Here is a 15,066-nt window from a genome sequence, read left to right as displayed (position 1 = left end):
TCTGTTATTTTTTTTAGTGGACCTGGTTATTTTTTCATTGGTGTTAATTTATTTGCTAAAGAGTTTGAAATATTTGAATTAATTTTTTTAATGTTTATTTTTGAGAGAGAGAGAGACAGAGACCGAGCACAAGCAAGGGAGGGACAGAGAGAGAGGGAGACACAGAATCCGAAGCAGGCTCTAGGCTTCGAGCTGTCAGCACAGAGCCTGACGCGGGGCTGGAACTCATGAACTGCGAGATCATGACCTGAGCTGAAGTCGAATGCTTAACCGACTGAGCCACCCAGGTGCCCGTAAAATGTGCTTTTTTAAAATAGATACATTTCCTTTACTATCCTAAACTGTTTCTCAGAATTTTGTTCTTGTTCATTTTATCTGTCTGATTTTCTTTGGGATTTTTCTTAGAGTTGTAAGACTTGTGTCTCTCAATATTTTATTCAGCGATGAGCATACTGTAAAGGTTGGTATTTGAAAAGGTCCATAACTTTCTATGAATGGCCTTGAAGATTCTTTTTTATTTATTTATTTTTTAGTAACTAAAAGGCTATCAGTTACACTTTCATTTAGCAAAGGTCAGGATATCATACTATTTTTTCTTGTTTTTGTTTGGTTTTGTATTTAGTATATGGCTTCATTTTCTTCCAGTTACTCTTAGGTTTAGGACGTGCATTTATTTTAGTAATACTGTTCTTGTGTCCTTAGTGGCATGTTAGTTTTATTATATCAGTTTCTTACCCAAAAGGCACTGTTAATAACATAATAAAGAGATTATATAATTTAAAGCAGCATGGATACTGTAAGGAAATCACGTATTTGTAAAGTTTAGTCACTTAGGGATGCATTTTGTTATCTTTGAAACTGTGTACCTTGAGATTATTTGCATTCAAATGGGAAAGGAAATGGAATTTTAAAATTACTTGTTTTGCTGCAACTTCGTTTCATCAAAACATTGTTGATTGACCGTAGACAAAAGGTACAAAGAGCTCAGGTGTCCCATCAACAGATGAATGGATGAAAAAAATGTGGTGTATGTATATAATTGAATATTAGCCATGAAAAGGAATGGAATTTTGATACATGCTACAACATGGAAGAGTCTTGCAAATATTATGCTAACTCAAAAGAGCCAGACACAGAAGGACAATATATCAAGTGACTCCTCTTAAATGAGGTACCTGCAACAACAGTCAAAGGTATAGAGACAGAAAGTAGAATTGTGGTTACCAGGGACTGGGGGGAGGGGAGAACAAGGAGTTGTTTAATGAGTGCAGAGTTCCTGTTTGGGTTGATAAAAACTTTATGGAAATGAATAATGGTGATAGTTACACTTTTTGAATGTATTTAATGCCACTGAATTGTACATTTTAAACAGTTAAAATGGTAAATTTGATGTGCATTTTATCACAAATTATATGTATGTATTGTATATAATATATATAATGGTTGATAATTATTTTGTAATGTACTAAAGTTGTGTAGGATAAAAACTAGTTAAATGTGAATTTAATTTTCAGCCCCTCCAGAGGTGAAGCCCATGGCCCCCACCTAAATCACATTGTTAGCATAAACTATCTAATGGGACCTTAAGATCACAGGTAAACAACAACATTGTTAACAGAATATTCCAGACTTGGAACTTGGTATAGGCCAGGGAAGATCTTTCTTTAGAATGTATATAGTTTGGACAACTACATTAGTTTCCTAGCTGCTGTAACAAAATATCACAAACTGGATATCTTGAACAATACAAATTTATTGACTCAGTTCTGGAGGCTAGAAGTCCAAGATAAACATGTTGTCAGGGTTAATTTCTTCTGAGTGCTGTAAAGGAGACTGTGTTCCATGTGTCTCTCCTGACTTCTGGTGGTTTGCTGCAATCTTTGGCATTTCTTGGCTAGTAGTAGATACCCGCCTTCATCTTCACATGGCGTTCTCTCTCCATGTGGATCTGTGTCCACATTTTCTCCTTTTATAAGGACATCAGTCATTTTGTATTAGGGGCTCACCATACATAGAATGACCTTGACTTAGCTTATTACATCTGCAATGATCCTGTTTCTGAACAAGTCACATCCTGAGGTGCTTTGGTTTAGGACTTCAACATGTGAATTTTGAGGAGACAAATTCAACCCATGACAATATCCCAAACCTGAAAAGTTTTAATCCTTTACTTCACTGGCTTTATTATAGGCTTTGGTTCCATAACTGCAGCCAGCCTTTGTTCCTTAAAATGAGTTGTCATACCTAAAATCCAGTTCTCAAATATGTTCTTCAGATAAGTACTTGGTTGCATAGTTGATTTGTTCAATCAGTTATGAAAGAGGTACAAACTATAAGAAGGGGAACAGATTCTTACTGAACCTATATAAATAACTGTATTACTGTTTATTTTATTTTTGAGAGAGAGAGAGAGAGAGCATGATCAGGGGAGGGACATAGACAGAGGGAGACACAGATTCCGAAGCAGGCTCCAGACTCTGAGCTGTCAGCAAAGAGCTGGACGCAGGGCTCGACTCATAAACTGTGAGATCATGACCTGATGCTTAACCGACTGAGCCACCCGGACGCCCTATTACTATTAAAACAAAGGAGAACTAGTAAGAGTTTGAATTCTCATTGAATTCTGGGGGTCAGTGTGTGTGTGTGTGTGTGTGTGTGTGTGTTTGTGTGTGTATAAATACATATATATATATATATATATATGTATGTATTATATATGTATTTATATAATATATATGTATTTATATATATATATGTATTTATATATATAACTCTTATTTTGAGAGAAAGAGAGAGTGCACTAGTGGGGAGGGGCAGAAAGAGAATGGGGGAGAGAGACTCCCAAACATGCTCCATGCTGTTAGCATGGAGTCTGATGCAGGACTTGAACTCACGAACATTTAACCAACTGAGCCACCCAGGCACCCCAAGAATCAAATAATAATTTTTTTAATTGACATATATTAATTTCAGGTATAAAACATAACGATTTAGTATTGTATATATTGCAAAATGTAGTTAAAATCTCACCATAGCTACAAAATTATTTTTCTTATCAGAACTTGTAAGATTTACTCTCTTAACAACTTTCAAATATGTAATAATTATTAATTATAGTCACCATGCTGTACATTACATCTCCATGACTTATTTATTTTATATCTGGAAATTTGTATCTTTTGATGCACTTCACCCATTTTGTCCACCCTCCCACCCCCCTTACTTCTGGCAGCCACCAATCTGTTCCCTATATATATAAGCTTTTTTGTTTTTTTAAGACTCCACATAGAAGTTAAGTAAGATCATAGGGTGTTTGCCTTTCTCTGACTTATTTCACTTAGCCTAATACCCTCAAGGTTCATCCTTGTTGTAACAAATGTCAAGATTTCCTTCTTTTTTATGACTGAATAATATTCCATTGTGTGTGTGGTGTGGGGGGGGGAGAGAAAGAAAGAAAGAAAGAAAGAAAGAAAGAAAGAAAGAAAGAAAGAAAGAAAGACATTTTCTTCATCCATTCATCTATTAGTGGGCACTTAGGTTGCTTCCATGTCTTGGCTATTATAAATAATGCTGCAGTGAACATGGGGGCATATGTATCTTCTCAAGTTCGTTTTTTCATTTCTTTGGATAAATACACAGAATTGGAATTGCTGGATTGTCACAGACTATGAGTCTGGAGTTCTCTCTTGTCCAGCAAGAGAGCAGATGCAGAATTGGATATGAGAGAGGCTAATGTCCAGAAAGAGACCAGAGCCCCAAGCAGGGGTTTTGTCTCTTTTATTGAGCTCTCAAGATCTTACACACGTGGTGAACATGAAGAAAACAATCAGATGGTAATTGTTAACATGTGTGTGTAAGAAGCAAAGGATCTGGGGGGCAAGTTTGGTTTGTGATTAAAGCACAATAGTATATTAGTGCCAGATGGAAATTAATTTCCTGAGGTGATATAACAAGTTGCTCATGATCCCATTATAATATCTCGCTGGCTAACTTTGGGTGTTTTGCCCCATGGTGGCGGCTTTCCGCCCAAAGCTTTTTTCTGACCCATTTATGTCAGAAGGAAGTCTTGAACCTATTTCCCCACACTGGATCGTATGGTAGTTCTATTTTTAACTTTTTGAGTTGTTTGTTTAAGTAGGCTCTGCACCCACTGTGGGACTTGAACTCATGACTTTGGGATCAAGAGTCGAGGCTGACTGAGCCAGCCAGGCACCCCTCTATTTTCTACTTTTTCGAGAGACCTTCATAAAGTTTTTTTACAGTGGTTGCACTAATTTACATTCCAACCAACAGTGCCCAAAGGTTCCCTTTACTCCACATTCTCACCAGTGCTTGTTATTTCTTATGTTTTTGATAGTAGCCAGTCTAACAGGTATGAGGTGATATCTCAGTGTGGTTTTGATTTGCTTTTGTCTGATGATTAGTGATTCAAGCACCTTTTTGTTTACTTTTTGGTCATCTGTCTGTCTTCCTTGGAGAAATAATCTGTTCATATCCTCTGCTTATTTTTTAATCAGATTATTTGTCTTTTAGCTATTGATTAGGAGTTCTTTATTCATTTTGGATATTAACCCCTTATCAAATATGTGATTTGCAAATATTTTCTTTCCATAGGTTGCCTTTTCATTTTGTTGATGGTTTCCTTTGCTGTGCAGAAGCTTTTGGTTTGATGTAGTCTCACTTGTTTATTTTTGCTTTTATTGTCTTTGCTTTTGGTGTCAAACCCAAAAAATCATCTCTAAGACTGATGTCAAGGGGCCTACTGCCTGTGTTTTCTTCCAGGAGTTTTATGATTTCAGGTCTTCTATTCAAGTCTTTAATCCATTTTGAGTTAGTTTTTGTGTATGGTGTAAGATTGTTGTCCAATTTCATTCTTTTGCTTGTGGCTGTCCAGTTTTTCCAACACCATTTATTGAAGGATTGTCCTTTCCCCATTGTATATTCTTGGCTCCTTTATCATAAATGAATTGACCATATATGTGTGGATTTATTTCTGGCCTCTCTATACTATTCCATTGATCTATGTATCTGTTTCTATGCTAATACCATACTGTTTTGATTATGATAGCTTTGTAAAAATAGTTCAACCCTGCCTAGCTCTTGGTTGTCTCTCAAACCTTTGTGATTGTCCAAGCAGTCTTTAATTTTTAATCGCTCCCAGTAATTGAGGGTGTGTGAAGGCCAGTGGGTGTTCCAAATGGGAGGATCTCAGTCAGCACTTAGATTCAAGCTGATTGGAAACCAGACTCTCAGGTAGCAGACTTTAAAGTATGCAAATACGTATATTCCTTGGGGATCACAAGCGTAAGTCCCACTAGCCACTAGATCCTAGAGGGATGCCCTGGGCAGCAACCATGAAAATCAGGGCACCAGACAGTGGTACAAGCTCCTTCCCAGGAAAGAACAGTGACTTGAAGTAATGCAGAGGTACAGGGCAAAGATGGCATCCACTAGCCTTAGTCCCCAGAGATCAGTCACCTCAGTAGGTCACTAGATGTATGCTAAACCAGAAGCCTACCCCTAAGGTTGAAGCTCCAGGACATGCAAATAAGCCTTCTTCACAGAAAGACAGATATATTTCAGTCTGCTATTTGTGCTGTGCACTGGTGGTGGTGGTAGTCAGGGTTGCCAGCCCAGAACTGTCTCTTGATTGTTACAGCCCATGGGACCTCCTCTCCCAGGAATGCAAGTCCCACTGTCAACCAGAACCAGACAATCAAGGGTCATCCACTAGGTGGCAGCCACAAAAATCAGAGCAACTGATGTGTATATAGCTCCCCTCTGGGAGATACTGGTGCTCTGGAGTGTGGCAGAGGGAGAGCACAGAGGTAAGACCTTCCCTCTGAGGTCTCTGGAGAGTATCCTTACAAGTAGAATCTTGAGACTTATGCTTAATTAGAAGCCTGCCTCTCAGACTACAGCTACAAAGATAAGCTAATAGGACTCTTGCAGAAAGATTGGAAGTCTCCATCTGTTGCCTCTTGCTATGTCCTAGGGGTGGTAGCTGATTAAGAACTCTTTCTGTGTTGATTACAGTCCTGTGAGACCCATGAGCCAGGTGACGGAGAGGTGTTCCCTGGGCTGCAGCCACAAAAACTGAGATACCACATGAGGATGCAAGCTCCTTTCTGGGAGATACTGGCAAGCTGAAGTGAGGCAGAAGGAAATACCATTTTAATGTTTCATTTCAGCTTAACAAAGCAGAATTTACAAAATTCTTGTGAATTAGATAACTTTAGGAAGACAAATAGTTCCCTTATATATCAAAAAACTCCAGAACATTAAAACAAAATTAAACGTTATTCTAAACAAATAACCACAATAAATTTTTCATCAGTTCATTCATTCCAGTGTGAGGTGTTCTTGTTCTGTTGGATTTTGGATTTGCAGTTTCATAAAACTGCTTATAGACTTTAAAAAAAAAGGAGTAATTCTAATGTAGTCCGCTGGTATGTTGTGAAGTTAACTGTCTCCTCAGAAGCCTGTATCTAAGTGTCTATTCTTTGAAATATAAGTGCCTTCATCTAGCTGGTACAGTTCTTTTTGCATGCATCTGAGATGTCCTTTTTTTGAAAACACAAACTCTGGCCGTGTCAGAGTTTATAGGAGAAACTTCAGGCAAGCATCGGAGTAAAACAAAAACTATCAATAGATGACTGAAGCTTAAAATGTGTGTTGCTAATTTATTGCTGATAGTTGTCAAATGGAAAAGATCTGGTGAGGGTTCAATATAAGAATAAGATAGCTGACAGGGATATTTGGTTGTTTCTGTGACATGCAAAACACATTATTCCAAGAAGTTTTTTAAATAAAATGTTTCTAAAGGTGACGATTAAGCTTGTTCTCAAAGAAGTCAGTGACTCCTTTAACATCTGATTCATAAATGTGGAAGACTATAATTTCTTACAGAAGAAAAATGTTGAGGGGCGTCTGGGTGGGTGCTTCAGTCAGTTAAGTGTCCAACTTGATTTAGACTAAGGTCATTATCTCTCCCTCTTCTCTCTGCCCCTCTGCCAATAGTGCACATGTGCCCTCAAGCACTCTCTCTTTCAAAAAAAAAATGTTGAGATATAACATGATAATCCTAAGACCTAATTACCAAGAATAACAAAGAATGTCAAGTGAAGAGATTCAGTAAGTCAGGAATCAAGATTAGACATCAGTATATTTTGTAAAATTTGTGCATAAGTGAAATACATCCCATTTGCAAACAAGACGATACTAGATATGAATTAAAGCAGTAAGAATATACCATGAAACACTTAAAATAACAGTTAAATAATAACTGAAATTAGGATTTACCACCTGAACTTTGATAAATACAGGAAAGCTGGAACAATTTCAAGAGTTTTGAATAGTGTTTTACTTCATATTTAAACATCTGTGGGGGTTTTTTTGTTTGTTTTTAATGTTTATTTTTGAGAGAGAGAGACAGAGTGTGAGCAGGGGAGGGGCAGAGAGAGAGAAAGACACAGAATCTGAAGTGGGCTCTAGGCTCTGAGCTGTCAACACAGAGCCCAACTCACGGCTTGAATTCCTGAACCACGAGGTCATGACCTGAGCCGAAGTTGGATGCTTAACCGACTGAACCACCCAGATGCCCTTCATATATAAACATATTTCCATGTAAACATATGGAAAGCAAAGATACTGACAAATCTCCAGGGACTTCTTATAAGACAAACAACTTTTGAAATATTTATATTTAATTACATCTTACCATATAAATTTAACTTAGGGAAGATTGGGTGTCTTTTCTAATTTCTTAAAGAGTAACACTTTAAAGAAACCTAATTATTTCTAGCATCTCTTCTTATATAAAAGAACAAACTTTTGTGATTCTCCAAGGCCACTCTGGGAATTCTCAAAGTTATTTTCACTAATATGTAAAAGTTATCTCGCAAGTTTGAGTTTTCTATGTTTAGGATGTGATTTTGTGAATTATGTTAGTTTGCAAGAGCTGCCATAAAAAATACTACAGACTGGATGGCTTAGACAACAAATTTATTTTCTCAACAGTTTTGGAGGCTAGAAGTCCATGATCAAGGTGTCATGTCAGCACTTTGGGTTTCTTCTGAGGCCTCTCTCCTTGGCTAGCAAAGTCTGCCTTTTTGCTGTGTCCTTAATGGCCTTTTCTCTGTGTGTGTGCATCACTGATGTCTCTTCTTTTTATTTTAAGGACTTCAGGTATATTGGATTAGGGTCCTTCCCTAACAGCCTCATTTTACCTTGATCATTTCTTCAAAGACCGTTTCTCTGAATACAGCTATATCTGAGTTACTGGGGGTTAGGACTTCAACATATGAACTTTGAGGGAAATAATTGAACCCATAACAGGGAGGCAAAAATCAAAGAAATTATGAGAGGACTTGAACACTTTATTAAGATATAATTATTGATATTAGAAACAATACTTGGTTACTCAAAGTGACAAAGATTTCAGAGTAGATTGTTGGGGGGTAATGAAATTGGAAATGTTTATTAGCTCTTTCAAAACTGAGGAACATTTTTCCCCCTTAAATAATGAAAGACAATAAAAGCAACATAAAGTATTGAAAACTATTCTTTTTTTTTTTTCCAGTATATGAAATTTATTGTTAAATTGGTTTCCATACAACGCCCAGTGCTTGCAAACTATTCTAATAAGACAAAGAATTTTTGCTGTCTAGCAGATTCACAAAAAGTAAAGAATAACATTTTATATTATAGGTGAAGGAAGACAATCAGTAAACCATGGGAGCACACACTTCAAAATTGAGTGCAATTTGCTAAGACATTAACACATTTTATAGCTTCTTTCAGAGTAAGCAAGGCAAATAAAATTCACTTGTCACATTGTCTTTGGTTATGCTCTTTCGTATTCTGGAACAAACTGACTTGCTTCAGGATAGGTCGTGTTGTCTGAAGAGGGTCCATGAATTCAAAATGACTTTCATATTAATACTAAGATGTTATCTTTGCTAAGATGTAGTGCATTCATTATTGCTCATTTTTAAATGAATCAGTATTTTAAATATTTCTTAATTTTAAACTCTACTCCACTAAAAATTTCTGCCTTTAACCCCTTAACTACTGAGAAGTTGTTTAGGGTCCTGAGTGTCCTAAAAGTATAAAGGAGTTCAGAGAATATCAAAAACTACTCCTTTTCCTTGTAAGTCAAAAGCATGTGCATAGCTGTATCTCTGTCAGTACTGCTCCTAAATAGAAGTACAATTTACAGAACTGTAAGTAGCTCAGTGATACTTTTTAGGTGGAGATATTCCTGAAGGGTGCTCTAATCAGGACTTAGTAAGGGTAGGGGGAGACAGGGGGCCCTATTTCAAAGTCTTCTCAATTTTCTCTGACAATGTAAAAAGTCTTTTGTAAACAGTAAGGAGAATATGAACTAGCCCTCCTAGATATGATAACATGTGCTGTGTGTAAAACTGTAACAGATCAGATTATTGGTATATACAGGCATTCCATTATTACTTAATGGAAAGTCCGGGGGCAGGGGGAGTGGCAGATATCCCCATATAGGTATTGTATATAGGTTTTATTTCAACTTCAAACTCTGGTTGCTTGGTATTGGTGCTTGGAGGTACATACTGAGAAGGACTTTGAGAACACTTTTGGGATAGAGAATAGTGTCAGTATTGCTTAGAGTTGTGGTGTAGGTGGAAGAGGCAGTGCCTTTTCACAAGTTCAAAACAAGGCATCACTAATCTATGAAGAGGGAAAAATTACTCAACACATGAAAATTGGAGAGAAAAAGTCAGTTTAGGTCCTAAGAGTATCCACTAAAATAAGTCATAAAAGGATTCAAGAATTAAATGTTTAAAAGTTCTTAAGAAAATAATTCTCTGATTTGAACATGGGAAAGCTTTGGGACTCTTGGCTGCCTCAGTTGGAAGAACATGTGACTCTTGATATTGGTGTTGTAAGTTCAAATCCCGGGTTGGGTGTAGAGATTACTTAAAAAGACAAAACACATGAACATGGGGAAGGCTTTCTCAGCATATGGCAGTGAAAATCTTCATAAAGGATGAGATTTAAATACATTTGATTAAATGGAAAAAGAAATCTTCTAGGAGTCAAAATTAAATAAGAAAAATGGCTATAGCAAATACACCCTAAGATTAATTAACCTGAATATCCAAAGTGTTTATACATATTGGTGAAGAAAACAGTAAGGTACCTAATAAATAAATAAGACAAACAATAATAAGAATAAATAGGGGCACCTGGGTGGCTCATTTGGCTAAGCGTCCGACTGTTGATTTCAACTCAAGTCATGATCTCACATTTTGTGAGATTGAGCCCCACTTGGGGCTCTGCACTGACAGCACGGAGCATGCTTGGGATTCTCTCTTTCCCTGCCTGCCCCTCCCCCGCTTGCATGTGTGCACGTTCTCTCTCTCTCTCTCTCTCTCTCTCAAAAATAAACATTAACAAACAAAAAAAGATGCTTAATAAAGGGAATTAATAAAAATTCCCAAAGAGGAAATTTGTGTTACTAAAAACCCATGCAAAAATTATTATCCTCTTTAGTATTGAAGAAATGCATATTCAAAAAGCAAGAGAAGAGTAAGTAAATGGAAAAGATCAAGAGTTGGTATTTTCCTATTTCAGTGTAACAAACTATGTATAGATGGGAGGAAGCTAATGGGCCAGCTACAAGATGAGGAAGTAATGTTAGCATATCATTATTTTTCAACCCACAGTGAATAGTCTTAGCACTGAGCGTCGGTAGTTCCTAACATTGCAAAAAGGAATCCAGCCATACATTATGTGCTTCCTGATGGATGAATGATTCCCAGTATCACCTTCTAGTAGTTTTGTTTGTTGAAACAAACAAACTTATTTAATTAAAGCCTCTCTAGATCTAACTACCAATTTACAGGAAGTACAAAAGACCAAGAAAAATGTGAAGAGAAACTTTGGGGATACCATCAGCAAAATTCAGTCTGCAAGAAGCTGTATAACACAAATGACTAGGTTTTATAAATTTTTTGGAGTAGTAATTAAAAGGAAATTAAGAAAAATAATTTTTGGCATCTTCCTCATACCCCCCAGAAACCCATTCATGTACTATACTTCTTGATTATTTATAGAGAGCAAAATCACATTTTGGGGATAAATGAATAACATCTTGCTAAACCTTTTGAGAAAGCGAAGGATTTCATGTAGATTTATTAAAATGATATAGAGAAAAGATTTTATGTTGAATCACTGATTTATTTACTATTTTAGATTTACCCTTTTAATCTATTTTTAAAAGTTGTTTTGACCTTAGAGCATTCTTGGTACTTTTGGAAAATTTAGTCATATTGATGTTCTGAACTCTGAACTTCTTACCATTAGTATGTTCTAAGCTAGATAAATATTACTTTATATTATTCATGTTAACAAATATCTAGCGAGTTCTTTTGCAAATATATGCTTGGTAGTAGGGAATAAGGAAATTAAGATGTGGTTCCTTCCTTAAGCATTTTTAATTCTGTAGCAGCCACGGTCAAAATAATACAAAATGAAGAATTAGTCATCTAAGGGGTGGTGGGGGTCAGCAGGATGACAGAAATATATTATATTTGGAAATAATTAGCCTTAAGTTAACAGTACCGAGCTTTGGTGTTTTGGTATGTAATACCCTAAGTACTATCCCAGCAATACTTTTTTTCCCCCGGTAGTACTTTTGATAATACTCTTTCCATTTTGAGAAGCAAAAGAGAAGAAAGGAAGGAACTTTGAATGTCTTTTTTTTTTTTTTTTTTAAAGTTTACTTTTGAGAGAGATTGAGAGAGAGAATGTGTGCCAGCAAGCAGGGCAGGGACAGAGAGATTGGCAGACAGAGGATCTGAAGCAGGCTCCACACTGACAGCAGAGAGCCCAGTGTGGGCCTCGAACTCAGGAACTGTGAGATCATGACCTGAGCTGAAGGCAGACACTTAACCGACTGAGCCACCCAGGCACCACTGAATATCTTTTTTTTTTTTTTTTTTTTAAATAGGCTTCACACCCAATGTGGGGTTTGAATTTACAACCTTGAGATTAAGAGTCATGTGCTCTACTGACTGAGCCAGTGAGGCACCTTCCCCCACCCCCCACCCCTTTTAATCTCTTTTTGAAAAAGAACTTTATTGTCTTCACTTCTAAATTTGCTTATTAATTTTTAATTTTTTTTGACTGGATTTGGGTTTATTGACGAACAGTTGCCAATGAAGAGCTGTGTCAGCTTACTTTTATACAGCTATATTGAGAGAAAATAATTTTGCATTATCAAGTGTTTGTTCAAGAAGCTTTTTTAAAAAAATATAATCGATTGTCAAATTAGCTAATATACATGTGTGTATACAGTGTACTCTTGGCTTTTGGGAATAGATTCCGGTGATTCATCACTTACGTACAACACCCAGTGCCCATCCCAACAAGTGCCCTCCTTAATGCCCATCACCCATTTTCCCTGTCCCCCTGACACCCTACCCCCACCAGCCCTCAGTTTGTTCTGGTCTGCCTCCCTGTCTGTAACAAGTTGGGTTTTTTTGCTTTTTGTTGGTTTTTTCCCCCTTCCCTTCCCCTATGGTCTTCTGTTAAGTTTCTCAAATTCCATGTATGAAGAAGTTTTAATATTTACTTGTTTGTTGACATTCTTTTAAAAAATGAATATTCTTAATTTTAATTTCTTCTGAGCTGTCTTTTATACCTTTCATTCAGTTTTTACATTATCTTCAGTTTAAACTAAAGTATATTGGGATAAAAAAGATACAGACTAGATAACACCACTTTTTTGTGCAGAAGAAAAACTTACCAACTTCTGAGGTGCCGCTTATGCTTGGAATTGTTTGATGGTCCATCTCATTTCCATAGTAATTACTAAGAATATTTCAAGTCATTTTATATCATTGAATGCTGAATGGTAGGTCTAATTAAATTAGATGATTAAGAGAAAATCCAATAGCATAGTTGATGCTCTGAAAAATGTCATGTAAATCTTGAATTTCTTTGCATTTTATTTTTATTACAGATTCTGAAGAATATTTCTGTGTGAAAAGAATTTTCTCAGGTGGAGATCAAAGCTTTTCACATTACTCTAATCCTCAGGTAACAGTAGTCATATAAATAATTATGAAGCTAATTATGAAGCTAAATTACTAGTTAATTAGTAATTATTAATGTTCTTTGTATGTTACAAAGTAATTGCCTTAAATTTTTTTGCCCTCAAGTCTATAAAACTTTTCTGATCCAGTTGGTAAGTATTGTTTCAGGTGCTCAGTAGAGATATACTCTGTTAAAAACAACAACAACAACAACAACAACAAAAAACAAATGCATAGTGGAAACGTGTCTTGGTTTAAGTTATATATTTGTTTCCTCTGACTAATCTACTTATTTTTTAAATTTAGAACTGTGGGCCACCAGATGACTTTAGATGTCCGGATCCTTCAAAGCAGATCTGGACTGTGAACGAAGCTCTAATTCAAAAATGGCTGAGCTACCCCTCCGGAAGATTTCCTGTGGAGATAGCCAAGTAAGAAAAACATTTTACCGACACAAAACAAACACAAACATGACCTCTTACCTCCATGGTAATGCATCCTGTATTTAGAAGTTTTTATTTAAGTATTTCCCAAATGGTTTATGTACATAAGTTTAAATGTCTAGAATTTCTATAATAATGGATATTTTAAGAGATGTCATTTATATATAAGTTGTAATTCTTTCATGTATGTAATGTTAAATGATAACTTAAAGTACTAAACTTACCCACTTTAGGATTGGGTTTAAAATAATGTTACTTCTAGCATCCTAGGATCACTGTCTTTTAACTTTTGTATTCCATAAAAGATTTGAGTATTACTTCTTTCTTGAATATTTTGCTTATAGATGAACTTGTTTTAGTACTTACAGTTTTTTTGTTTTTTTGCAGGTGGTATTGGGTTTTGGGATATGGGGCTATATCTGATAATCTTTTTTAAATTCTAGATTGTTTTCCCAAATTAAAATTTTTCTTAAAAGCCCAAAGAGTGAACTTCAGAAATATAGCATCCCAGATTAGATTTAATACCATGTGTAATTAAGAAAATTAAATGTGTATGTTTATGTAAAAAAAATTTTTTTTAAAGAACTTCAGTTTTTTTGTCTGTGGTCATAACCACCCTGACTGTGCCTGATCTTAATTTGATTTCAGAAGCTAAGTAAGGTTGGGCCTGGTTAGTACTTGGATAGGAGACCTCCTGGGAATACCCGGGTACAGTAGGCCTAAAACAAACAAACAAGCAAACAAGCAAAAAAACAAAATAAGACCATCAGATTTGTTTGAAGAATCAGGATGAGATTAGGGTAAACAGTAAACCTTTATCAAGTATTGCTTAATTAATCTTTAGTAATTTATAAAACTCTAACTTCTTCTAATTGAGTATTGGTTAGAGGTGTACTCTGTGGCATTACATATTAAATTAAATATTGTTATTAATAAAAAAGCAGGGGTGGGGTACACCTGGGTGGTTCAGTCGTTTAAGCATCCGACTTCAGCTCAGGTCATGATCTCATGGCTCGGGAGTTCAAGCCCCATCGGGCTCTGTGCTGACAGCTCAGAGCCTGGAACCTACTTCCAATTCTGTGTCTCCTTCTCTCTCTGCCCCTCTTGCTTGCACTCTGTCTCTCTCAGAAAAAGAAAAAAGTGGGGTGCCTGGGTGGCTCAGTCAGTTAAGCATCCTACTCTTGATCTTGGCTCAGGTCATGATCTCAACAGTTGGTGAGTTTGAACCGTGCATTGGCCTCTGTGTTGACAGCCTCGTGGAGCCTTCTTGGAATTCTCTCTCTTTCTCTGTCCCTCCCCCAGTCATGCTCACTCTCTTTCTCTCTCAAAATAAATAAAAATAAACATTTTTTTTTAAAAAGAAAAACATGTAGATTTCTCATTTTGTGATTTGTGGATTTTTAACTTTCTTTCTAGCGAAATAGATGGAACATTTTCTTCCTCTGGTTGTCTAAATGGAAGTTTTCTGGCTGTTAGGTAAGTGGTAGTTCTTTGGTATGTGGAATTTTTCAAATTTAGTGTATTAAGTAATATATTAAAGAAGTGAA

The 15,066-nt window shown here is 36.2% G+C and overlaps 1 protein-coding gene across 10 annotated transcripts in view; it reads left to right on the top strand.

Annotated features, from left to right (window-relative positions):
* HERC4 (HECT and RLD domain containing E3 ubiquitin protein ligase 4) overlaps positions 1-15,066 on the top strand; it is a 153,268-nt gene that overhangs the window by 65,592 nt on the left and 72,610 nt on the right. For all 10 annotated transcript variants that reach the window (XM_045437581.1, XM_045437578.1, XM_045437577.1 and 7 more), the window contains 3 exons: positions 13,004-13,080; positions 13,383-13,507; positions 14,936-14,995. In XM_045437581.1, coding sequence (XP_045293537.1) covers positions 13,004-13,080; positions 13,383-13,507; positions 14,936-14,995 — 262 coding nt within the window. The remainder of the gene's footprint in view (positions 1-13,003; positions 13,081-13,382; positions 13,508-14,935; positions 14,996-15,066) is intronic.

This window comes from Leopardus geoffroyi, chromosome D2, assembly GCF_018350155.1.
Source record: "Leopardus geoffroyi isolate Oge1 chromosome D2, O.geoffroyi_Oge1_pat1.0, whole genome shotgun sequence".
Classification (NCBI taxonomy): domain Eukaryota; kingdom Metazoa; phylum Chordata; class Mammalia; order Carnivora; family Felidae; genus Leopardus; species Leopardus geoffroyi.
This window is presented reverse-complemented; position numbering and strand designations above follow the sequence as displayed.